This window comes from Leptonychotes weddellii, chromosome 12 (assembly GCF_054177405.1).
Source record: "Leptonychotes weddellii isolate Sample4059 chromosome 12, ASM5417740v2, whole genome shotgun sequence".
Taxonomy (NCBI): domain Eukaryota; kingdom Metazoa; phylum Chordata; class Mammalia; order Carnivora; family Phocidae; genus Leptonychotes; species Leptonychotes weddellii.
In genome coordinates, this window is record NC_138380.1 from 20421272 (window position 1) to 20447489 (window position 26218).

The following is a 26218-nucleotide window of genomic DNA, read 5'->3' on the forward strand; positions in this document are numbered from 1 at the left end:
CCCCCAGAACTGACAGTGGGGGACTATAAGGGAGCTGGAGGCTCTGTGGTGAGCCCAGGGAAGCAGGCATGAGTAGGTAGGGGAAATGAGGCACTGCATTATGACAGGGACATAGTTACTCAAAATTACAGTTCTTTCCTTTTCTTTTTCATTGGTACAATGCAGAACTTAGCTCATCTCTAATGCTCCTTCTGATTCTGACATTCCATAAGGTTTATAACCAACCTATCTGAACTGGATCAAGGATGTTGGCAAAGCTAGGGCCATAAAGAGGAGTATGGGGTTTCTTGGACCTGCCTCTACATTTCTAAAGTCAAAACTCTATCCAAGCAAAAGGCAACAATTTATTTACCTAGAAATGTTTACCTTTGCCCAAGAAACCCACAATGATAACCTAGGGGAACCAAGGTAGGAGAAGAGACGGCAGTGGATCTACCTATAACATTGCTCATCATCTTAATTCACTCTACTGGATTCTCCCAGGGCTGCCAGTTCTGTACTTACTGCTCCATTAGTATAAACATTCTTGGCTGGCTTATCCACTTACCTACCCACCTCCCACAAAGCCCCATGTCAAAGTAGATGCTGGCAGCCAGGAAACGGGGGCAGGAAATCAAAGATAGATTTGTCCCATCCTCTGTGAACTGAATTCTAGCCTAAGGGGGCAAAAAATAAAGTTACAAGTTTCTGGAATATCTATCTAGATTATAAGAGCCATGAGCAAAGTGTGCAATAAGGGGCTATGGGTGCTCCAAGTTCTCAGGGATTATGCCGCAGTAAAGCTTGCAGGTGGTGCAGAGGAGAACCATCTTATCCAGGCCAAACTTAGTTAATGATGTAGTCTGGCACTACCACTCTTCCAATTCCAAATAGAACCTAGTGGACACCTATCAGATTATTTACTCCTTCCCTTCCAGGCCCATGGTGGAGGGTGGGTATTTAGTTTGTGAACCCTGGCCATACTTGATTGATCCAGGGGTGGATCTCTAACTGGAAATGTGGAACAGGACTCTCATATGTTTATCTTAACTGATACTTATATAAAAGCTCTATGATATAGTCAGGAAATGTATTATTTTTATTTTATTTTTTTAAAGATTTTTATTTATTTATTTGTCAGAGAGAGAGAGAGCGAGCGAGCACAAGCAGGGGGAGCAGCAGAGGGAGAGGGAGAAGCAGACTCCCCGCTGAGCAGGGAGCCCGATGTGGGACTCGATCCCAGGACCCTGGGATCATGACCTGAGCCGAAGGCAGACGCTTAACGACTGAGCCATCCAGGCGTCCCAGGAAGTGTATTATTTTAATTTTAAGATAAAAATAGTGTGGCTCAAAAAAACCAAAGAGTCTTTACTTGAGATTACATAGCTAGCAAATGGCAGGTCTCATGACTTCAAGTTCCATGTGTGTATGTGCACTTTATTTTATTTTTTAAAGATTATTTAGGGGCACCTGGGTGGCTCAGTCGGTTATACATCTGCCTTCGGCTCAGGTCATGATCCTAGGGTCCTGGGATCAAGCCCCTCATGGGGCTCCTTGCTCAGCTGGGAGCCTGCTTCTCCCTCTCCCTCTGCTCCTTCCCCTGCTTGTGCTCTCTCTCTCTCAAATAAATGAATAAAAGCTTAAAAAATTTTTTTTATTTGAGAGAGAGAGAGCAAGTGGAGGGAGAGGGAGAGAAAGAATCTCCAGCAGACTCCCTGCTGAGTGAGGAGCCCAATGCAGGGCTCCATCCCAGGACGCTGAGCTCATGACCTGAGCTGAAATCAAGAGTCGGACACTCAACCGACCGAGTCACGCAGTGCCTCTGTATTTTAAACTACATATAAGTAGGCTGCCTCTCCATGGTGAACTTTTAGGCAGTATGAGACTGAGGCACCATCTCCTGGCCCTCTCTAGTCACCCCAAGTAATCAGATCAGCCTCCTTCTACTTTAGGAACTCTGCCTCTGGTAAACTCTAGTTAACATGCTTCTAGTTCTTGTGGAAGTAGCAAACTAAAAAACAAGCATTTACTCTGTAACTCCCAAGTCCCCAGTTGGCTGGAGGAGTGAAAAGCAATTTGTATTCATAGTAACTGTGACCAGAAAACAATCTGTGTTTTTTTTTTTTTTTAAAGATTTTATTTATTTATTTGAGAGAGAGAGAATGAGAGAGAACACATGAGAGGGGATAGGGTCAGAGGGCGAAGCAGGCTCCCTGCCGAGCAGGGAGCCCGATGCGGGACTCGATCCAGGGACTCCAGGATCATGACCTGAGCCGAAGGCAGTCGCTTAACCAACTGAGCCACCCAGGCGCCCAAACAATCTGTGTTTTGATCCTGCCTCTTACTTAAGTCGTCTTACTAGCATGTTAATCTTGAGCAAGTCAATTAACCTCCCTGAATTTGTTTACTAATTGGAGAAGTGAGAATAAAACTTGTTGTAATATTTCTTACCATTACTGAGGAGATGAAATAAAATACCATATATTTGTTTTATTACAAACTGATCTAAGTAAGGGTCTGTTATTACCTTGAGTTACAAATTCTACATAACACTACAGTTTACAAAGTAGTATAATTGTTACAACTTATGATTTATAAAGATCAGGGCTGGCCAGATAAGAAGGCTGTTTCACAAAAAAAACATCTTCTGGATCCTTCTGCCATAGGGCTAAAATTTCATTGTTGCAGTTTTATTTATTTGAGTTGTGACATTTTTTAGTTTTCAAAACTATTAAAATACAAATACCTCTGTGAAGAGGCCAAACCACACAACCCATCAATTAACACTTCAAGGAAATTAAATTTAACAGTGACAGCTCTAAGATAGAAAGGACTAGGGACACAAGGAGAACTGAAAGGCTCAGAGATGATGTATATTTCCCAACCCATCCCAAAACAGACCTTTGAAATAAACCTGTCCAGAGTCCATACCTGTTTTTGGCAGTGATGTAGGACAAGATATTTTGATTGAAGAACTTCAGGATCAATGGAATGCAGTTGGCAAATACCAAATGTTGTGATACATATTCAAACTGAATTAAAAGATCAAAGCAGAAAGGGCTGCTTATTTGGGGGATAATAGAAAGTACACATGAAAAATAAGATTGGCAAGTACAACTCTAATATCCATTCCTAAGAATATCCACTGCCCACTTGTGTTATCAGTCCTCCTGTCTGAGAAGTGGGGAGAAGCATCATCAGCCAGCTCATCCTGCATGGAGGGGGACAATCTGCAGTGTGTGTATGTTGTAAACACCTGACCAAAAGCACAAAACATAAAGAAGGCAGAAAGAAAATCCCACTCCAGATAAATGGAAGGAATTGCTGCAATATTTGTTCCTAAGCTCAACCAGAAAGGAAGGCTCCCTGAGGGAGTGGTCTTCCATACCAAACCTCTGGTTCATAGTGTTTCAGCAGTGATTGACAGAGCAGGAACAGGTGCAGCTTACTCCCAACAACTGCTGGCACCGTTCAGTCCGGACGGATACGGCACATAGCAACCAGCTGAACCACTGGGATGTGGACTCCAGCATGAGTCTGTCTGGTTCACTGCATTATCCCTGTACTTACATTATCAGTATTTTATTTTATTTTATTTTTTTAAGATTTTATTTATTTATTTATTTGACAGAGAGAGACACAGCGAGAGAGGGAACACAAGCAGGGGGAGCGGGAGAGGGAGAAGCAGGCTTCCCGCTGAGCAGGGAGCCCGATGCGGGGCTCGATGCCAGGACGGTGGGATCATGACCTGAGCCGAAGGCAGAAGCTTAACCGACTGAGCCCCCCAGGCGCCCCCGTTATTAGTATTTTAATGAATGGATCAACAAGAGCTCTTCAGTCAACAGATATTGCACTGGGGTGCTTGGGGGGCTCAGTTGGTTAAGCGTCTGCCTTCAGCTCAGGTCATGATCCCACCGTTCTGGCATCGAGCTCCGCATCGGGCTCCCTGCTCAGCGGGGAGCCTGCTTCTCCCTCTCCCTCTGCCTGCGTGTCTGCCTACTTGTGATCTCTCTCTCTCTGTCAAACAAATAAATAAAATTTAAAAAAAAATAGATACTACACTGAGAATAAGTCCAAGATTTCTTTGATGGGCTAAGTCCAAGATCTCTTTGATGGGATAAACACCAGAAATAGGGGTTCCATTTTGCTCTCTTGAATTTGGATGGGGTTTGTATCTGGGAAGACCTAGTGGGCAGTGTCCTGGAGTGCAACACCTGGATTTTGCCTGTGATGCACTGAGTATCAGACACAGTTTGCCTCCAGATCCAGAACCCAGACTGCTGGGATAGTACAGACACTGGGTTGAAAAAGCAGAAAACTGTGGTGTTTTAAATCCCTTAGCTTTTCCTGATCACCAAGAAGTAGCCATGGCAGCAAGCCAAACTGCCCTCTGCCCCTGGGTGTGTGGTTAGGGGTGGGGAGTCAGCTTGTGCTGCCCATTTCTCTCTTCTGCTCAAATATTTCCTCCCTGGCAGCTGACCTGGGGTATTTTCCAAAGCTCCAGATGGAGCAGCCAATACATACCCACTATGAAGTTATGGAAAATGGTTTTCAACTTGAAATTTGTCTGTAGCCTTGTTGGGATTCACTGACACTGACACACACTGGCAAGGCCCATCAAGCCACCCACCTGTCTGGCTGTTGATCCACATACTGCCCACCAAGAGAAGCAGACAGAAAAAACATACCCACGGTTCTCTGTTCTTTCTACTAGGAACACTATCTCCCACCCACCCGTACTCCTCCCCGACCTGCTGCTGCTCAGCAAACACTGGCAGAAGAAGTGTGAGCACCCAGGACACCCATAATATACCCAAAGATGTCTCTGAATGTACTAGAGTGGAGAAATACCCTGATTATATAGTCAAACCTGTATGGACACAGACCCTGCAGGAGCCTCTGTGCACTCTGAGAAGCTGCTGTTCTAGCAGCAAGCTTGGTTCTGACTTCTTAGGAGGAAAATGGGGCAAAGACACTGGGCAGTCATGAGGAGCCTCCTCTCCTCCCCATGTTCTCACCACAGAGACCATCCACTCCCTGCCCCCAGGTTCCCTGATATTTGGCAATGCCCACAGTACCAAGTCCAAACTCCTCAGCATGGTGAACAATGCCTTCGTGGGGAAGCAGCTTCTTAAACTTTCTTACGCTCGGCTTCCCCATTTATAAAACAGGGATAAAATAAGACCTACCTCATAGGATTAAGAGAATTAAATGAGATCCCACACGAACTTAAGAGAGTGCTGGGCACATTATAAGTACTCAACAACTGTGTCCTACCATATGTATTATGATCTGCTCCCTGCCCGTCCTCTCCAGCTCCATGGATCACCAGGCCGCCCCATCTCCCCTTACCCCAGGGAGAACCCCAGCAACATTTAAACAGTTTCCAAAGGTACTTTGCTCTCTCTCCTCTGGACTTCCATAGATTAACATTTCTGCTTGAAATGCTTCCTATCTTCCTTCCCTGACAACTCCCGTATCCTGACCCACATCTGTTTCTTTAGGACTCAGGTTAGAAGTCACCTCTTCTCCATTGCAGGTTGGATTACCAGCCAGTGCTTACCTGTATCAGGCACTTACCATTCCATAACTAGCTATTTTTATATCCATATCCTTTACAAGACTTCAAAGTCCTTAGGAGCCAAAACTGTGCCTTATTTAGGATTATATCTCAAATGTTAGAAAAGGGCTTCACACATAGAAAAGTTTTTCTACATAGTTTTTCCTCACTTTTTTTTTGTGGAATGCTTGAATCCTGTCTTGCACTGCTTCAAATCTGGCTGGGCACATTCCCAAGAAGCCAAGGATTCCTACCCACAATCCTTGGATAATGTTCAAAGGACAGAGACATCTGCACCTGTCTAGGACAGTTCCTCACATCCCACTCCATACCCCCACGCAAGCTTGTGCAACAGGTATATGGATTCCCTGAGGAGGACAAAGAAGAGGTTGAAAGATGTTCAACTGGACTATAAAGGCCCCTACATCTCCTCTTTGGGACACGGGGCCTGGAGAACACCTGAGACCTGTGGAGAAGTGCTGCTAGCTGCTCACCTGGTAGATATGGTTCAGTTTGAAGTGTTTGAGGAGGAGCAGGAGCAGGGCAGAGATACTCTTTACAATGATCTCCTTGTGCCTGTTCACATCGATGCCCAACTTCATGCTCTGGAGAACAGTGATGCTACAAAGGGGAGAGGAGGAGTGAGTGCAGAGAGTAGCCTTAGAGAGCGGCCTACAAGGACCCAGGTATTTGGGTCAGAGACAACGTATACAAGAGAGCCAGAACTTGGGAGATCTGAACTTCTGTACTAGGGAAACCTCCAGAGTTCCCACTTACGAGCCTGTTTGGAGAAAAGCTCCTTTGCTCTCTTTGTTTTTCTCTCTCCTTTGGCAAGCTCATCTCTTGGCAATGTCCACCCACATACCTATGCAACCAGTCACTGGCACTGATGTTGCCCTGTAGACCCTCAGTTTTGGGCTAAAAATGAACCCAACAGAGAGCATTGCAGTGGAAAGGGGAGAGCAGATCTCTTTGCTGACAATCCCTCTGAGTGTTATCAAGGTGGGGTGGGGACTAGAGAGATGCTGTAGACAAAACAGCTAGCATTCAGCAGCCAACCCAGGTGAAGCACTCACGGCATCTCCTCAGGCAGGACATCTGCCAGGATATTGATAGAGTCCGTCTTGGCTTTGGAGGTGGGGGCTGCAGCCAGCAGAATCTTAAGTAGAGCAATCTAGGAAGTAGAAAAGGAGGAGATCCATCTCTGTCCATCCCATTCAACAGGGCTATTTTTCCATACCTCAACAGCCCTATGAGAAGTGTTTTAGGGGTGCCTGGGTGGCTCAGTTGTTAAGCGTCTGCCTTTGGCTCAGGTCATGATCCCAGGATCCTGGGATCAAGCCCCACATCGGGCTCCCTGCTCCGTGGGAAGCCTGCTTCTCCCTCTCCCACTCCCCGTGCTGTGTTCCCTCTCTTGCTGTGTCTCTCTGTCAAATAAATAAATAAAATCTTTAAAAAAAAAAAAAAAGTGTCTTAATGCCTTCTATGTTCATTCCTCAATAACCAAATCTCTCCAGCCTCCAGAAGGGCAAACAGGTGCCCAGTCCTGAGAGGCCTGCCTGTGAGGCTCTAAGGAGCCAGAAGGGAGCTGTAGGCTGTTCTGCTTCAAGACTGTTCTTTCTAAAGAAGATTATGGAAGGAATAGAGAGGGGCAATGCCTAGAAATAAGGTGAGAGATATAAGCACGATGTCACCTTCTCTACCCCTTTCCTTCCTCTAACCCTGACCAACCTCAGACTGAGGCTATCTAAGACATGACAGACTATGGCCTCAGAGGGACTAGGGTACTTACTTAGAAGGAGGGCCCCCAATACATTCTTCATGGACCCCACCTTATTCTCCACCCCTCCCAAAGAAGGACTTGGGAGTACGGCCAAGTCTTCCTTCCTCTTGGAGAAGCCCCTGAGGAAAGCTCAGAACTCTAATGTGTTAGAGAATGCTTTCCCTCAGGGGAGAAGGCTCAGGGAACAAGCTCAAATAATGGACAGGTCAGCCTGAAATGGTTCTCAGCTGCCTGGTCCTGGAGCAGAGAAGGGCAGCTCTGGCCCAGCTATCTCCTTACCATGTACTGAGGGAGGCTGTAGAGCATGCCCTGGTAGAGGATTTCACATGGCGTCTCTGGTACCACCTCTTCCCCCTACGGCAGGAAATACACAGTTTGCCCGGGCCATTTTCCAGTTGCACAAAGGCTATGTTTTCTTGGTTGTGAAGGGTGGCATGAAAAGAGCACTAAGCTGGAGTCAGATCTAGGTTCCTATCCAGCTGTGTTAATGACTCATTATATCACCTTGGGTAGGTTTACTTTCTCTGTCTGGGTCTTAGTGTCCTCTTCTTTAGGATCACTGGGCCGGTCTGATGTCCTCTGAGGGCTCTTCCAGCCCTGACAATCTATGATTCTGGTTTTCCCATTATCTGGAATCAACACAGAATTCTTCTTTCCCCATCACATGTTGGATCAGGAGCCAGAACACCTACCTAGGAGTTGGCTCAAACCACTGCTTTTCTGGCCACCCATGGGCTTAAGTCAGGGTGCACGTATGTTTGGGACACTAGAACAGACACCCCACACAGAAGCACTTCCTGTGGTGTCAGTCTGAGGCCATCCAAGAGCTCTGGAATGCTCGGAAGTGAGAGGTAGTTAACTCAGTAGAGAAGGCTGATAAGGGAGTTGGGTAACCCATGGCCGGGAGAGGCAGGAAGGAGTATTAGTAGGGAAGCTTTTAAGTAGAAACTATTTTCTTTCCTTCTCCAGTAGTCACTACCACATCCCTTCCTCCTTTATGACCAGCCCCCTCATCCACAACTCTCTTTGTCCTTCGATGACCCCATCTAAGCCTTTTATCAGAGCGGGGGGACCAGGGCCTCCAGTGCTCAAGGGGCTATTCAGGCCATCATCATCCTTGGCCAGTTCAGTTCTTCCTCCCACAAGGTACCTCTATTCCAGGGCAAGGATGACTGCCTTGAGACCCTGAGGCAGGGAGGAATAACCCGGCCCCTGCCATCCCACATAACTCAACTGCTGCTTAAATGGGCATTCAGTAAACTCAGGCAATAGATCTTTGGGAGAGCAGGTTGCCTTCCTGCTCTCCCAAAGATCTATTTCATACCTTCTCTTCTCCCCTGTCCTCAAACCAATCCCCTCACCCCCCAACCCCTCAATAGTTGCTAACCCAGTCTTATACTTCATGGAGAAAACAGAGGCAATCAGACAGTTCATCTTCTCAACACCAAATCTACCAGGGTCTCTACCTTCCTTCTTGACGTGAAGTATGAACCACCTCTGCTCTATTAAAGGCCAACCCTCCACTTGTGCTGGGGATCTCTCACCCTTGTGCTTTGTCGAATGTATCAGTTCTGCAATTGTCTCTTCTCTCCCAGATCATCTCTTTTAGGACATAAACATATTCTAGTGTCTCCTAGCTATAAAACACTCTTCTCTGACCCCACATCCTCCTTCAGCCACAATCCCAACATTCAACACTGTTATTTCTAAAGAAGATTATGGAAGGAATAGAGAGGGGCAATGCCTAGAAATAAGATGAGAGATATAAGCACGATGTCACCTTCTCTACCCCTTTCCTTCCTCTAACCCTGACCATCAGCATCCTCACCACTCAGACTGAGGCTATCTAGGACATGACAGACCATGGCCTCAGAGGCACTAGGGTACTTACTTAGAGGGAGGGCCCCCAATAGAGGGGGCCTCTAGTGTCTCCTAGCTATAAAACATATTCTAGTGTCTCCTAGCTATAAAACACTTTCCTCTGACCCCACATCCTCCTTCAGCCACCATCCCATTTCTATCCTCTCTACAATAAAACTATGTTGTCTGTGTTGACCATCTACCTCCTTTCTTTACATTCCTCTTTCAACACACTCCAACGAAGCTACTAGCCCCACCTCTTCACTTGAGGTTGCTCTTATCAAGGTCACCAGTTATTTTCATGTTGCCTGATCCAATGGGAACCTCAGGTCTTATCCATTTATCAGCAGCACTTGACACAGCTGATCACTCCCTTCCTGAAAAAATTTTTCTTAGCTTTAATAGTATCATAATCTCCCACATTCTCTCCCACCTCACTGAGTGTTTCTCTTACTCTTCTTTTCTGGCTCCTTTCCTGATTCATCCCACCCTCAACACAACTGGTGTGCCCCAAGGCTTTGTCCGGGGTCCCATCCTCTATCTCTATTCCCTCCCTGGGTTATCTCAGCCAGTTCTATGGCTTTTAACACTGTCCACTAAGCCAACAGCTCCCAAATTTATTTCTCTAGGCCAGTCCTCTCTTAGAACTCTAGACTTATATATTCAATTGCATGGCTGCTCATGTGCATGGCTGCCTAATGGATATCTAAAACTGAGTATGACCAAAATAGAACTCTTGATGAAACAGAACTCCCCATGTTTCACCCTGCTTCTACTCTTTTCTGGTAGAGTCTTTACACAGCAGCCAGTGGCTTTTGAAAATATAAATCCGATCATGTCACTCCCCTGCTTAAAATCTCCAAGGGCTTACTTCTGTATTATGAAACAACTTCACAATCCCTATCTTTGCTTACACGTCCTTTGTAAAGTGGTCCCAGGCCACCTCCCTGACTCCATCTCATACAACCCCATCCCTCACCCCTGTGTTCCAGCCACAGGCCTTCATTCACTACCCCTACTACTCCAAGCTTGCTCTCACACTTGTTAAAGCTATTCCCTCTGCCTAGAGTGCTCTTTCCCCCAATATTCCTATGGCCAGCTCCTTCTTGTACCTCACATTTTAGCTTAACTCTCACCTTCTCAGAGGTCCACCTATCCTGACTGCCTAATTGACAGTAGTCTCCTACATGATAGATGCCTCTATCATGTCATCCTATTTAAATTTTCTTCATTGTATCTTCCATTCTCAATAGTCTTGTTTCCTTAATTACTTACTTTCTTTTTTCTCTAACTCTAATGTATCATGAAAGTAGGGACCTTGCCTTGCTTGGCACATCATAAGAGCCCAACAGCATGTACATATGCTCTGTGATAGCACTGCAGATAGATTTCCTCCTGCCTTTCTCCTGGGCAGGACCCCCTTAACTCACCAAAGACATGGGGCATTTCTCCAGATCCTCTTCATTCTTGATCTGAACATCTGCAATGGAGATGTACTTGTGCTGGGGAAGAAAAGATATCAATTAAGAGGGTGAGGTTACTAAAAAAAAATTTTAATTAAAAAAAAAGGGAGGGCACCTAGATGGCTCGGTCTAAAGAATGTACGACTCTTGATCTTGGGGTTGTGAGTCTGAACCCCACGTTGGGTGTAGAGATTACTTAAAAAAAAGAAAAAGAAAAAGATACTGAGGGCCCCAATTACATATGTACCAGCCTCTTGCTTATCTTCCTTAATGATAAGGAAATGTCCTGTATATGGTTTGTCACCCCAAATAGAACATGAACTCTTTGAAGGTAGGAGTCTTATTTACCTTTGTACCCTTAACATTGAGGCCGGTGCTTCATATACAGTGTTTCTGTTTATTCTATGTTCCTGTATTTGTTGAAGAGCAGAAATACTTAAGTATTTACCTTCAACCAAAGGGCAAGGGGAAGTGAAGAACAGGTCCATGTCCCTGGACCACTACCCTGAGAGTTTTGCTGCGTGTGAGTATGCCTGTGTGCATGTGTATGGAGTGATGATGGGGTGAGGGAGAGTTCAGGGTCTGTGCAAGAGATGACTATTTTTACTCTTTGGGCTCGTATATACTTTGGATGCAGAGAAGACTGCTAATAATCCTGGGCCTTTGGAAGTTGGTGGCCTTATAGGGAGAAAGAAGTGAGAGGAAAGGAAGCGAGGACGAGAAAGAGAGAAAGAAGGGTAGGAGGAGGAAAAAGGCATGAGAGGAAGAAAGGATAACTTTTTCATCTATCTGAATGTAGGAAAATGGTTAAATAAGAAGACCTAATTTCTTCCTCTTTGGCCAAAATGCCTGCAGGGGAAATACAGAATGTGTCTGGTAGAAGAGCCAATAACCAGGACTTTGGTAATCAAACTTGAATGATGGCTCCCTATCCCTGAAGACTGAGAGCCCGCCCTGGTCACCTGCTTTAGAGTCTTCACACTCTCGTGGATGGGCCTGGGTAATCCAACCAAGGTATCTGTGTCCCTGTGAAATGAGAGATATACCAGATCATAAGCATCAAAACTATAGAGAACTACTGATGAATCACTGATCTCTATCTCTGAAACTAATAACATATTATATGTTAACTAACTGAATTTAAATTTAAAAAAACTATAGAGAACTACTTATATCCCCTGGAGTTACATGGACCATGCCACTTTCAACATGCAGTATTCTGGATTTTTCTCTGCAAGCTTCCATGTCCCCCATTATTGCTTCAGGACACAAAAAGAACAATGCCACACAGAAGTGTTCCTGAAAATTAGGATTTTTGTATAGTCTTTTGGGGATTTACTTTGTCAGGGAGTGGTAGGTTCCTTAAAAGGGCATGTAGCCCAACTACAGTGAAACACGGGAACAAGGCCTTCTCCATTTTGTAAAGGCCAGCCAGTGTGAGGAATTCATGAGGGAGGAGATATGGGGGAAGACTGGATCTGTTCTGACCATGTTGCTTCTTCACAAAATTCTGGCCTATTAAAACAGGAAGGACCCCTAGGGACCATCTAATCCAACACTCTCATGAAGAAATTGAAGCCCAAGAGGGAAATGACTTGTCACTCAAGGTCCTACACCTGGCTAAGAACATAAGAGTTCTTCTAGGAAACTGGGAGGAAAAAAATTCCATGGCACCAGCCCAGAGTCACTAGCAGATGCCCATACTGGCTCTAGGTTACACCATAACTACCAGGCAACATCTCTCATTCCAGCCACCCACTCGTCTGGCCCCCTAAGAACCACTCTATAGCCAGTTCTGACCATCTAGTCACTTACTGCCCCAGAGTGAATCCGATGAATTTGTTCCTGCTCATCTCCAAGAAGTGCTCAATGTCCTTCTGTCTGAGAGGACAGTGGAGAGACAATTCCCAGAAAAGGAAAAAAAAAAAGCAAACCTTGAGAGACAGAACCTTTCTGGACTCCTAACCCTTTGATTGGAGGATTAGAGCAGTGGGGGAAGATAAGAGCTAACAGAGGAAACTTCAAACCCAGGAGTTCTGACTTCTAGCCCAGCTTACTGAGACTTGAACATGTAGACCACTGCACCCTGGGCCTTCAGTGATTCTAATCCCAAAATTCAGGGTTCCCGGAGTTATCAAACCTACCTGACCTTTGGGGCCCAGGGTAGGCCCTTGGGAAAGGCCACCCGCTCAGCAGAAAGGGATGCCTGTGAGGGTGGAGGTGGCACCAGAGGATCTTGCTCTAGCAGGTCTAATTCTCCATCCAAGGTTCGTTCTCCATCACCAGCAGACTCCTCTTCCTCCTCTGTGGCTGGTTCCTCAGTCTTAAAGAGATCTCTTTCATTGTAGATGTCCAGGCTGTCCTGCTTAGTGAGGAGTTGCTGGGCGGGGGTTGGGAGGGTGGAGAGAAGGTGTACAGAGATCTCACTCTGAGCATCCTTGTCTGAGGTCACCCTCTACCCATAAGCTACTAGAGTTTAGGATACATGGAGTAACAACCCAGCTCTTGTAAGAATATCCCCTTCCCCACCTTAACCCTAGTATATCCACCAGGCCCAATCCCAGGACAAGCACCTCTCAGGCAACCAAGCCTATGGCTGGGGAACAAAGCATACATAACCCCAAAGTCAGGTACTTAGCTTTCAAAAAGCATGGGTTTTTTGTTTTTTTTTGCCAGCACTTTCCTTCCTTATTATGCTCTGCCTAGGTGAACATTCAATTAGTTTGCCTTCTGTGAGCTTACACCAGCTGGCTGACTGAGGAAGAGGAGGACAGAGGCTTGCTGCTAGGCAGAGGGAAGCAAGTTTGGAATTTTAAATCTTGTCAAAGAAAAAAAGATTGGACAGAAATAGGCCAAAAAGTTAACAGTGACTGCCTCTGGTTTATTAAGCTTGTAGATGATTTTCTTTTTTCCTCCCTTCTTCACATTTTTATATTTGTTCCAAATTTTGTACAATGAGTAAGCATTACTTTATAAAACAAAAAATAAAGGTTAAAAAAAATCACATTGCAGATTACGTAGACTAGATTACTGAACATGACTGTCTGGTCACCTGTAATTGGTGAACTCAGGTATTTCAGGGAGGTGAGTTTGTGGGTACATGGTCAAGTCTCAGTGCAACCTGTCATTCTGACCTTTCCAGGGATGCAGATTATACCTAGAACACTAATCAGTCACCTCCTAAATGTAAGCCTCTGGTTCCAGGGCCAGACAAGAGCATGGCTGGCTCAGAGTAAACCTTCTTGCTATCAATATAATGATAAAGCGCCTTACCCCATGCACGTGGATTTGCTGGGAGCCCTGTTCAGGTGATCTGGGTCCCTATCTCCAGGATTATGCCCTAACTGTTGGCCAGGATAACTCGAGGCATACCAGGTCTGGGCCAATGACCCTGTAGCAAGATATGGATCTATGATGTAATATGAACAGTGTTACATCATGATAGCCTGGGAGCCTTCTGGAGTTGGGAGACAGCAGCCAAAGTACAGACTCCAAGGTTTCAGGTTGGTCACAAGGCCAATCAGAGGTAGGATGAGCCTCGTCATTTACTGCCCTTTCCTACCACATCCAGAGTAGCTTGGAATCTTAATTTTTGGCCTACTAGTATCAAAACACCACTGTCTGCTTTAGTTCGTACCCTTCGAGAACCACGGCGGCCTCGCAGCTTAGAGGGTGGTGGTGCCAGCTGAGACTCCCCCAGGTCGAGGGTGTAAGAGGGCGGGGAGGCAGCACGCATGCTCTTCACCACCTGGATACTGTCTTCAGCCAGTGGAGGCAGGCCCAATTCTGCCCGCTTCTGTACTTTGAGAACCTGTAGATGCTCAAATCCACCAAGGGTAAACTACAGTATAAAAGGGGCAGAGGAGAGGAAAAGAGGGAAGTCAGAGGGAACGAGGTCAGGGAAATGTGAACGGAGAGGCAGAGCCACACTCTCCAGTCCCCTTGTACTCCCTTCTTAACTAAGAAGTAATAAAACAGGAAGGGACAAATGTAGTTACTATCCCCAGTCTTAGAAGCTCAGGGGTCAGGATAAAGCATTATTTACTGACTCAGGGCTGGAAACATCACCAGGAATTAGGAAAGGGACTTCTGGGGGCTTCCACTGGAGAAAAAAAAAAGGGAAACTGTGTCCCCTTTTTAAGGAGTACAACCAGATGCTATAAAGCCCGAGTCACTCAATTTCTTCTGCAGTCAAAAGGTAGTTCCCCCCATGAAGTTTGCTCTGGAGGGTATGTTGTTCAGGCAGTCCTGTGGGGTGGGAGCCAGAGGTGAAAGGTCAGATTTAATAATTAGTAACAAAGCTGTAACCATACACTTAAAAGGACTTCATTTTTTTTAAGATTTATTTATTTATTTTAGAGAGAGAATGTGAGCAGGGGGAGGGACAGAAGGAGAGAGAGAGAAAGAGGGAGAGAAGCAGATACTCCACCGAGCGCAGAGTCCAATGCAAGGCTCGATCCCACGACCCTAAGCTCATGACCTGAGCCAAAATTAAGAGTTGGACACTTAACTGACTGAGCCACCCAGGTGCCCCAGGACTTCATTTTTTTTTTTTTTTTAAAGCAAATCCTCTGTTTATCTGGATGGAGGGCAGGCAGTAAATCCCATTTTATAGCTAGAAAAATTGAGGCAGAGACAGTTGCCTGAGGTTCCTCGGTATCAGCAGAGGCTAGATCTCCCAACTCTCAACCAGTATTCTTTCCATGAAATGTCAGCTCTATCATGGGAAGGTGCAATGACACCCTAATCATAGAGTGACATCTCCTGTCAGTCCAAAAGAAATAGGTAATCTGCTGTGACACAGAACATACGATTTCTCTCCATTGGCTAACAGCTGCTCTCCCTATTCTTCTGCCTAGCTCCAGTCTCCTGGAATCAGACTAGAAGAAAGTGAGGTGGCAGAGGGGCACTGCTGATCTGATGAGATGGGCGTGGGTAGGAGGGGGGTGGATCAGCCACTTACCATGACCACCTTCCAGAGCAAAAGCAGGACCTTCTTTATGGGGAAATGGGGAGCCAGGCCGCTGCAGAACTTGGTAACCATGGAGAAAAGCAAAAGGGCAAAAGGTTCCTCATTATGCGTGGAGAAGCCTGGGGAAGAGGAGAGAGAGAAGTGAGAAAGTGAGGATGAGAGTGCTGAAACCCTGCCCCTTTAACCCTGCTTCTGGATGCAGTGAGGAAGGCTCTTACCTCCTCCAAGAATTTGAGTACTGTTCCTTAGAAGGAGGCTTAGAGAATCCCCAGAGGGAAGAGGCAGGAAGGGGAGGCCATGGAGGTAAAATGGCTTAGCTCCCAAGCTTGAGGGTGGATACCAAACTAGAAGTAATAGTACTAAAGATGTTCCTTTCTGGCCGAAGGACTCAATGCATTTTATAGATCACAACTCACTTTCCCACATCAGTCTAATATATTTTAAAAATCCCATAGGCCTTCATATCTTATCCCTGTGTGATGACAACATCAATATTTTCAAGGCGATTCAACTCATTTTTTCATGTGAGATTGATGATGAAATGGGAGATGGATGGCTGTTTCCATTTTATAACCAAGGAAATCAAGGCACAGAAATGACACATGATTGGTACTAACTCATAGACACAAGGGAAGTTAAGCCAGGTCCTCACGCCTGCCACGCAGTGTCTCTGCCCTAAAAGAATGGATGCTAATTTGGAAGGAGGAGGGGAGGAAGGAAGGAAAGGAGGGAGGGAGAAAGGAAGGAAGGAAGGAAAAGCTATTTGTCTCTTCTCTGCAGATGCGCAGAAGCTATGCTTCCCCTCCACCATCAGCACCTTATCCCTACCCTTCCTCAAGTGCCACTTCTTACTCAATTCAGTGCGGAAGGTCTCCCGTGCTGTCCTCCACCGGCAGGAGTCTGTCTCTCGCTCCAGGCGGATATTTTCCACCAATAGGTACAGGACACTCAGCAGCACCCTGGGGTTATAGAAGGGTTACAAGAGGTTCCCAAAGCAGCTCCCAGCCTGTAGTCAGAGACCTTGGGGATGATCTCTGCGGGAGCCCGACCCAGTGGAATTAGCAACTACTAGCAGTCTGGGTATATCTGGGACTTGGGCAAAGGGTAACCCATTGTTAACTATCCCTTGTTCTATTCCCAGGGCCAGCTCAACTTACCTGAGCTCTGTGCTATCAGCAATGGAGATGGCTGGTTTCCGAAGAGCACTGCTACAGGCCTGGCTGTTGCTGCCATGGGGGGAGGGAGAGAACAGGAACTCATAAGGCCTCTTTACACCCTGTGTCCCTACTTATCATATACATAAATGTGAGTAGCTGCTATTCCCTGGCTATGTAGCTAAGAGAAATTGGTCTAAGGTAAAGGAGCCCACTGAATTCCTTTGCCACCTCAGTAAACCTTTATCTGTGGTGAAGATGGGCAAGGGCAGGATCTCTGATAACCCCTCCACTTATAATCCACACTGTGCCTAGCACTGTGCTGAACACAAAATAGATGCTAAGCAACCCTTTTTTTTTTTTTAAGATTTTATTTATTTATTTGACGGAGAGAGAGAGAGACAGCGAGAGAGGGAACACAAGCAGGGGAAGCAGGAGAGGGAGAAGCAGGCTTCCTGCGGAGCAGGGAGCCCGATGCAGTGCTCAATTCCAGGACCCTGAGATCATGACTTGAACCGAAGGCAGACGCCTAACGACTGAGCCACCCAGGTGCCCCTAAGCAGCCCTTTCAATCTGCCCTCTTTAAACTCCTGGGTAATAGGCACGAGATAAAATGAGGGATCACTATAGTGGTAGCAGCAGATAAGGCCACCTCTAGAGCTATGACCTATGAGGGAAAGAATTGGGCACAGCAACAGAAGTTAGTCCTGTCCCTCTTGGGTCACGTTCTCAGGTAGAACAGTCTCCTTCATGGATTCCAGTGTTAGGCTGAGTTGAGAAGGTGTTTAGATATAAAGGGAACCCACCTAGGATAGGACCCTGAAGCCCAGGACTGAAGCTGTAAGTGGGGCAAAAGCTGTTGATGAGCCCAACCTCAGGGAAGAGGACAGACTATCAGAGAGCATGGCTGGATGGAGGGGAACTGTCAGTAAGCTTTGGGCTGAGGTGTGAATAGACCCTGCTCCCACAGAGGTCTCTATAGTGAGGGAATCAGCATAGGACATGAGGCACACTTCAAGGAAGGGGGTTGTCTAGGCCGGCTCTCCCCTAAGGTTTCTCACTCGATTTCCATGTGGAGTAGCTCCAAGAAGGCTGAGAAGGTCCCCATCTGATAGAGCAGGAAGCAGTTGTACCTGGACCAGTGTAGTACATCGACCTCCGAATCACATTCCCCAAAAGTGCCTAAAGAACCAGACAGTGTCATATGGGTTGAGGGGTACCCAGTTCTTTCCACCCTGCCCCATGATCTTAAGTCTATCTTCCAACACCTTGCCCAACAATTAGGCTGACAAAGTACGGCAAGGGCCCTCCAGAACCTCCTTGAATGAGGCAGGAAAGAGGAGAAACAGTCTCCAGAGTCAGGTCCAATGTGCTTATCACTGGCCCGTCTTAAGTTTGAGTTCCCTGGGAAGCAGATCCAGAGAGGATTCGAATGCAAGCAGTTTATTTGGGAGATGATCCCAGGAACCATTAGTAGAGAAGTGGGGAAGTGAGATAGGGAAGAAAAGGCAGCTAAGGAGCTGAACTCAGGTTGGGGGAAGCTCTGGGAAACAGTATATGTTTTACACCCTCAGAATCATCCCACCCAAGAAGGGTGAGGTAATTGGGCTATTCATCCACTACCTCCTGTCATTCATTGATCAGTGCTACTGGACTAGGGGAGCACATTAATTCCCTAGCACGTCCTGGCTACCCTATATGGACTGCAGAGAAAGCCCTCAGGTAAAAAGTTAAAGGTACTAGCAGTTGGAAGTTGGCCAGAGCACCAGACCCGAGAGATATGGTTAGGCACTGCCTTGTTTGCTATCGTCTTCCCTTCACCACTCGTATTCCTATCCATTTATTATTTTCTTTTATAGTTTGTTTGTTTGTTTGTTTGTTGTTGTTGTTTTAGCTCCCAGCTAGTTGGTTCTGCCAATAGTCCTCTTATTATGATCTCAGGGCATATTTTTACTATTCCAGTTAGGTTATCTCATTTCTCTTTCCAACACCTGGCTAATAGGTCTCTTCTGGGAAGGTTTTCTCAATTAATCTCGCTGAGTTCTGATCCCATTTACACACTGCATCTGCTCCTGCTGCTATCCTGGCTTGAACTCTCTAAATGCCAAGGAGAAATAACGCAGAAGGTCCATGTGTGAATCTGGGGCACCACACTACCTCCCCTCAGTGGAGGTCAGTGCCATAGCTGAAGAAAGAAGCCTCCATGCTCAGCTGGTGGTACATCAACTCTAGCCACACTGACTCTCTTACTAAATCTCCACATATGATTATAGCCCACATGAAGGAAAAAAGAACTTTATAAGAAATCTTGCCATGCGTGGCAAGATAAAGGCCAATTCCAAGGGATCCAACCTAATACCCCCATCATCTCCTTAACTTCCTTATAAGCATCAGGTTACTCCTAGCACTTGACAAGATCTGTCCTTGAGAGGCAGGGACCTTGCTTTCTTAGCATGGCTTGCCTCATCCTAGTCCTGATAACAACATTTCTCTCCCTAGTTTTCACCCATCTCAAGCTGGCAAAGGTGGCCACTCGCCTTGGGCCAGGTACAGAACAGCCCGGGCCACCTTCAGTCGCCGTTCCCTACTGACCACCTCCAGTCGGTCCAGGAGTCCCATCACATAGGCCTTCTGGGCATCTTCCTCCAACTCCAGCCACTCCTTGCCCTGCACTGGGGAAAGAAGGCCATACAGATCCAGTGTCAGCTTTTGCCTCCCCTTCCTGGAAAGGCTCCTGATAACATACCCATCTCTGATCCCCGCCCCCAACAAATTCTTCTCTTCAAAAGCTTTCTTTATTTAGCTGAGAAAGAATAAGAGATTGGAAAAGTAAAGGACCCCCAAAGGTCTGGCTGAATCCACTCTGCAGCTCATCTTCCTCCATATCCCCTTTATTCTCCACACAGAGCCTATTCTGTCCTATCTCTCTGCCTTTTCAAGGAGTTCCCTCTCTCCCTACATATCCAATTCCTATTCATCATTACAGATCCAATACTAAATTACCTCTTTCCCACTAATGCTCCAGCCAGAAGCTCTGTCCTCCAAGATACTACCCTGCCTCCAATCCCCCCAAGATACCTTTTACTTCTCTTATGATACTTACCACTTTCCTTTTGGCCTCAGTGAGTTTTGTGATGTACACACCTCCCCTCTGCCACTGGACTATAATCTCTTTGAAGATTCTGCAAATTCACTTTCAGCCCTGCCCCCTGCATCTCACACAAAACAGTTCTCACCACACATCTGTTGAGCTGCAAACTGAATTCACTGACCAAGTAAGGAGATGGAGGTCTGAGAGGATCAGTGTGGACACATGGAATTATTATTAGATGCAATTAGGAGTGAGGCAGAGTTGGAGGCAGGGATTGAATGTTAAAGTCAAGGACTACACTAGGCACAGAGTTCAATCAGGCAGCAAGGCACCAGCCCAGTTCCCATCCCTCTGTTCTCTGGGCCCTTTATATCAGTGAAAGGGACCGAGCTCAGGCTTTTCCTGCTTCCATTCCATGGCCTCTCCACTTGAGCTATAGGAAACTCTGTGTCCCATATGGAAGAAGGGATAGAGAAGTGGTTATGGAGAGGATGAAGAAGAATCATACTTTGTTTTGGGCTTTTTCTAGATCGGGCTGGGATATCATGGGGTGTGGGGGAGGAAAGAAGGTCTCTATGAATAAGAATTTGGGATCACCTTGAGTCTTGAAATCTTCTTCAAAGCACCTCCTGTTAGTGGTGAATTCCAGGTTTTCAGTGTAGCTATATAATTCTGTGTTAGGAAAGACAGGACAGAGTCACAAACATTCAACAGACCCTTACAGAAGGGGCCTGGGGTGGAGAGGGTGGCATGAAAGAGCTAATGCTTCCAACACATTCCTGTGTCCAATTCAATCCAGAGCCAGCTTCCTCCCTTTCGGAGCAGTTAAAAATAGCCACTTGTGTCCCTGGGTGATTAAACCATCAAACCTGTCCTCCTCCTGCCAGCTGGCTGCTACAGCAGAGAAGGCAGTCTTCAACGCTGGTGAGGGCCAGGAGAAGGGATGGAGCAGAAAGGGCTTACTGTCATCAATCCTGTTTCTTAGGGCTGCAACCCCTTCTGCTTGTCAACCCAGACTGAAACTATCCTGTCTCTAGGGAAGAGAGGGGCAACACAATGCCTGAAATTTAGAGGCAAGATCCTTGTGCTATTCACGGAACCAGAGTAAAGGCTGGAGAGTATGTGTTAGATGGCCCTTTGGGGTTGGAGCCAGTTCATTCTCTCCCTGCTGAGTTTCCTCAAAGGGTATAGAAGTTTAGGTTCCTGCCCCTGGCCACCCAGGAAGACACAGCATCAAACAACATAGAAGCAGCTATTGTTGCCAAAGGGCTGCTTATGCCCAAGAAAATCTAACTTTGTTAACAATAGCCTCTGAATACAAAATGCAGAGTTTATGAGAAATAAAAATGCCTTTCCTACACACACACACACACACACCAGAACATTATACCAGGAAGTACCCTCATCTTACAGAGGATAAAGAATTGAAGTTGAGAAGTCAATAGGTGACAGAACAGATTTCCTCAAAACTCTGTAACAGACGCTTGCTGGAAATTTAACTAGGTCGTAGATAATTCACAAAGAGAAATTCACTTATGTTCCAGCCAGCTGTCTAATGGTTGAGAAACACCTTGTCTGGGAGCCAGGGCTTTTGAGTCCTGAGTTCCAGAATCCTGGATTGACCAGAAGCAAATCCCATCTCTGACTCTGATATTCTTCAGTGCTCAGTGGGTAGTGTGCATGTATGTTTTTTAAGAGCACAGCATGAACCCAGTCAGAAAAGGGAGCAAGGCTGTTAGGTACTAAAATATTTTTGTTTTTATTTTTAAATTTTAGATCATGAATTTTCATAGACAGATATAGAATACATAAGATACCTGTGTATCTTCTACCCAGATTAAACAAACGTTTACACTTGTTATATTTACTTCAGACATCTAACGTTTCCTTTTCCTCCCCAGTCTTATTCCCCTCTCAAGATTTAACCATTTTAATGACATTGGTGTGTATCCTTTACATGCCTGTTTTTCTACTTTTCCTGCATATGTATATACCTGTAAACAACATGACATTGTTGTGTTTGAAATCTTCTATCCAAACAGGATATTATATATATTATTTTTCTTAGAAACAATTCTTAGTATGTCTTTCAATAGTTTTTTACATAACGGTGTACTGAACACGTCCATTTACTTAACTGACACTGTTCTTAATCAAGTGTGCAACTAGACTTCCCAGAAATATCTTTTAGGTTTGTGTGTTTAAGCAGTATTTGGATGCATGTATAAATTATTTTGTCACTGCTTCTTTCACTCTCAACACTACGTTTTTAACATTTATTGATATTGAAACATATTGATATAGATCAATTATTCTAACGGCTAAGTGGTAGCCTACTATATTGATACGCTACAGTTTATCCATTCCCCTGAGTGGTTTTAAATTTTTCATAATGGCCACAATAAACATGTTTATACATGTTTTCTTGTGCCCAAATGTTCTTTAAAGTGTACATCTAGAGTCACTGGTCATTATGTGTGCATCTTCAACTTTGCTAGATATGACCAAATTGCTTTCCAATTTTATATTCTGCTCCCTCATGCCAAGCAGTGTATAAAAGTACTCATTTCTCTGCACCCTCACTAACTTCAGGCTTTTAAGTTTTGCAATCCGATGGATGTGAAACAATATCTCATATTTTAATTTGCTTTTCCTCATTTACTAATGTAGTTGAACATCTTTTCATATATTTATTGACCATATGGTTTTCTGTTCTCTGAATTCCTATTCATATTCTTTGACTATTTGTCTATTGGGTTGTTCTTCTCTCTTCTCTCTTTCTACACACACATACATGCACACACATACACATATGAAATATATTTATATTGGAATATATATGGAATTCTAATCCTTTGTTGGTTATTAAACTCAGCTCTCTCTTCGTCACTCATCACAAATTTATTCCCTGTGCTTATTCACGAGAACTTCTTTAAAAGTTCTTGTCTCTTTTCTCTGAAAAAGCATGTCTCAAAGTGTCACTTCCATGTGACAGAATATTTAATTTTCATACCACTGCCACCCAAAGCTCATTTATTAATAACTGGCATTCATAGCACGTGTAGCATGGAGGCTCTTAGTGTGAGGAGATCACACTTAGCCTAAGCTAAAACCCAGACAGAGAGAGAGAGGGAGAGGGTGGCAGAAAGAAGGGGGCATGCATGCAAAGATATGAGTGAATATGGGAAAAGAAACAGGAGGAATAGGGAAAAGGTGGAAAGAAAACAGATTTGAGAGTGCACCAAAAGAGAATAAAGAAGGATGAGCAGAAAAGAGTGATAGAATAAAAGTGAAGAATACTGTAGCCATAGGAGAATTCACAGAAAGAAATGTAAAAACAAACATATTTACTGCGGGAGGTTGGAGAGAAGAGGGAATGTGGAGAACAGACAAGCTGTCAGGGAAGATCACAGACCCCTGCCCTCTCCTCCTGGCTATGCTTCCACTCTCCACAGACCATCTCTACCTCATACCTGACAACTCTGCTGCGTGCCCATCTGCATCTCCATACTCAAATTCCAGAGTGGGGCAGTCCACAGAGCCCTGTAATGGAGAAGACTTTGCAGTAACTTGGGAAAAGGAATGAAAAAGGATATTATACTCTCATTTAATACTCATTATACTCTCTTCTTCTTCTCTTAGAGGCGTTAGATCAGGGAGGCAGCTAGGAGAGTCCCATCTGGGCCTTTAATCCAAGAGGTACCCTCCTCCAAGCCAAAATCCAAGGCTCAGTACAGGGCAGGGCTGAAGGTTCCTATATAAAATCAGAAAATCTGGGTAAAGGGTAGGATTGTGACCAGATATGAAAGCTACGCAATCTGTGCCTGTATCTGACCTACATAAACATGGACCTGAAGAACATGTAGCTGATTTCTAGAACAATGAGATGAACTAAAACAAAAGAGGTGAGCTGGATTCTAATTTCAGCTATGTCATTAACCCACTGTATGATTTTGGGCAAATCTCGTTTTTTGGATCATAGTTCATTTATTTAAAAAAAAAAAAAGTCCCTCAGCTCTAGTGTTCCACAACTTTAGGACTGTCAAATAAGGTAGTATTTCTACTCCAACTTGGTTTTTTTTTTTTTTTTTTAAAGATTTTATTTATTTGACAGAGCGACAGCAAGAGAGGGAACACAAGCAGGGGGAGTGGGAGAGGGAGAAGCAGGCTTCCCACTGAGCAGGGAGCCCGATGCGATGCGGGGCTCGATCCCAGGACCCTGGGATCATGACCTGAGCTGAAGGCAGATGCTTAACGACTGAGCCACCCAGGCGCCCCTACTCCAAGTTGTTTTAAAGCTAGATTTCCTATGATGTTGTATGTATAAATTTATTAATACTATATAAAAATATTTTAATGTGATCCCACCCCCTAACCTCTTTAAGCATTTTGGAGTTATTTCCTACCAGCATACATTATATATAAATTTAAAAATTTTTGAATCTCAGCTATCACCTATTGAAATCTTGAGCAAGTTACTTAACCTGTCTGTGCCTCAGTGTGGTATAAAAAATGTATTTGGTCTTTGACCCTGTTCCAGGCACAGAGCTCCTAAAACCTCTGAAATTTCCTGATAGAAGTGTAATTCATAAGCCCCAGTCAACAATACTTGAGTTTATGCTAATGAGATGACTCCTGGTGAGCCTTTAAGAGTTTCAGGGCTCGCCCCACACCCAGAGAGGGGAGGAAGCTGATGATTGAGTTCAAACAGTGGCCAATGGTTTAATCAACCATGCCTAGGTAATGAAACTCCATAAAAGCCCTAAAACAATGAGGTTTGGGTACACCAAAGTGCTAGAAGGGTGAAACCTAGAGGGCGTTCAATCTCTGCACCATCTCACCCCCATACCTTCTTCTTTGCCTTTCTTCATTTGGCTATTCTTGAGTTGTATCCTTTATAACAAAATTGTAATCATAAGCAGAACAGTTTTTTTAAATTCTGTGAGTCACTGTAGCAAATTATGGAACTGGGGATGGCGGGGTTAGGGGTGGGGGTGGTCATGGAACCTCTGAATTTACAGTTGGCCAGGTAGAAGTGCGTGTAGCCTGGGGGCCCCAGGTGTGGCTGGCATCTGAAATGGGGACTGTCTTATGAGACTGAGCCCTTAACTTGTGGGGTCTGTGCTAACTACAGATAGTGTCATAACTGAATTGGTGCCAGGGAATTATTGGAAAACGAAGTGCTCAGTTTTCTTATCTGTAAAATGAAGATAATTCATAGGGTCATTATAAGGACTCAATGAGTTAATAGAGAAAAAGCATTTAGCACACTACCCAGCACTTGGTAGTACTATGTAGATGGTTACAGTACTTTGTTGTTTGTTTGTTATTTTATTTAGATTTTATTTACTTATTTGAGAGAGAGAGAGAGAGCACTGGAGCAGAGGGGAGGGGTAGAGGGAGAGGGAGAAGCAGACTCCTGGCTGAGCAGGGAGGCGGATGTGGGACTCATCTCAGGGTCCTGGGATCATGACCTGAGCTGAAGGCAGATGCTTAACCAACTTAGCCACCCAGGCGCCCGGTTATACTACTTTGAACTTTACCTACTGTACTTAAAATTTTAATATTATATTATAAAGGCATTATTCTCATATTATCATGACTATAATTTTAAACAGCTAAGTGTACAGCTAAGTGGACAGATAACTGGTTTTCTTAACCAGTTCTCTATTGTTGAACATTTAAGTTGTTCTTAAATTTTTTTTTTTACTATATGTATGAAGCTGTGATACACTTATAATTTTTTTCATATTTAGGAACTTTCCTAAGGATAGATTCTTTTTTTTCAACTAAGGATAGATTCTTGAAAAGGAAATGAATTGCATCAAACCTTATGAATTAATACTTGTATGGTTCTTTGTATATGACAAATTGTTTTCCAAAACCACTTTATCAATTTACACTGCCATCAATGCAAATCATATTTAAATCCACTATAGCAAAGCTTTCCAAATACTTCCAGGTTACAGAGACCAAAAAAAAAAAAAAAAAAAAAGGTGGAGGGTGGGAATGACATTAGGTAGTTCTGATAAGTAGAGACTTAAAAACCTTTTTAAAATATATATTTCAAAAAAGGATAGTTTAATACTCCCAAAATGAGGACACAATATTAGAATAAAAGAGTCATTAACAGCATGTTTTTCAAAGTTTTTGGATTGTAAATCAAAGATTAAATAAACTTTACAGTATGTCCCAACACACACACACAAAACTGGACCAAAGTTTAACAAAATAGTATCACTATTACTATATGTGATGTAGATATTTTCTATTATTCTATTTCTTTAAAAAAAATGTTGGTATCAACTCACAGATTACCCCCCACGTTTGAAAAACACTGTTTTTTTTTTTTTTTT

General features: G+C 44.6%; 1 protein-coding gene across 4 annotated transcripts in view; it reads right to left on the bottom strand.

Moving 5' to 3' along the window:
- STRIP2 (striatin interacting protein 2) overlaps positions 1 to 26218 on the bottom strand; it is a 50734-nt gene that overhangs the window by 19888 nt on the left and 4628 nt on the right. The window contains exons 2-17 of one of the 4 annotated variants that reach the window (XM_081800106.1): positions 23336 to 23405; positions 20460 to 20534; positions 19309 to 19443; positions 17833 to 17953; positions 16775 to 16843; positions 16470 to 16576; positions 15609 to 15736; positions 14283 to 14486; positions 12790 to 13025; positions 12461 to 12526; positions 11608 to 11671; positions 10613 to 10684; positions 7602 to 7676; positions 6616 to 6713; positions 6034 to 6160; positions 2911 to 3011 (exon numbers count right to left, since the gene is read on the bottom strand). In XM_081800106.1, the coding sequence (XP_081656232.1) occupies positions 2911 to 3011; positions 6034 to 6160; positions 6616 to 6713; positions 7602 to 7676; positions 10613 to 10684; positions 11608 to 11671; positions 12461 to 12526; positions 12790 to 13025; positions 14283 to 14486; positions 15609 to 15736; positions 16470 to 16576; positions 16775 to 16843; positions 17833 to 17953; positions 19309 to 19443; positions 20460 to 20534; positions 23336 to 23405 (1748 nt within the window). The remainder of the gene's footprint in view (positions 1 to 2910; positions 3012 to 6033; positions 6161 to 6615; positions 6714 to 7601; positions 7677 to 10612; positions 10685 to 11607; positions 11672 to 12460; positions 12527 to 12789; positions 13026 to 14282; positions 14487 to 15608; positions 15737 to 16469; positions 16577 to 16774; positions 16844 to 17832; positions 17954 to 19308; positions 19444 to 20459; positions 20535 to 23335; positions 23406 to 26218) is intronic. The other 3 variants (XM_081800107.1, XM_081800109.1, XM_081800108.1) reach the window with 3 other exon arrangements.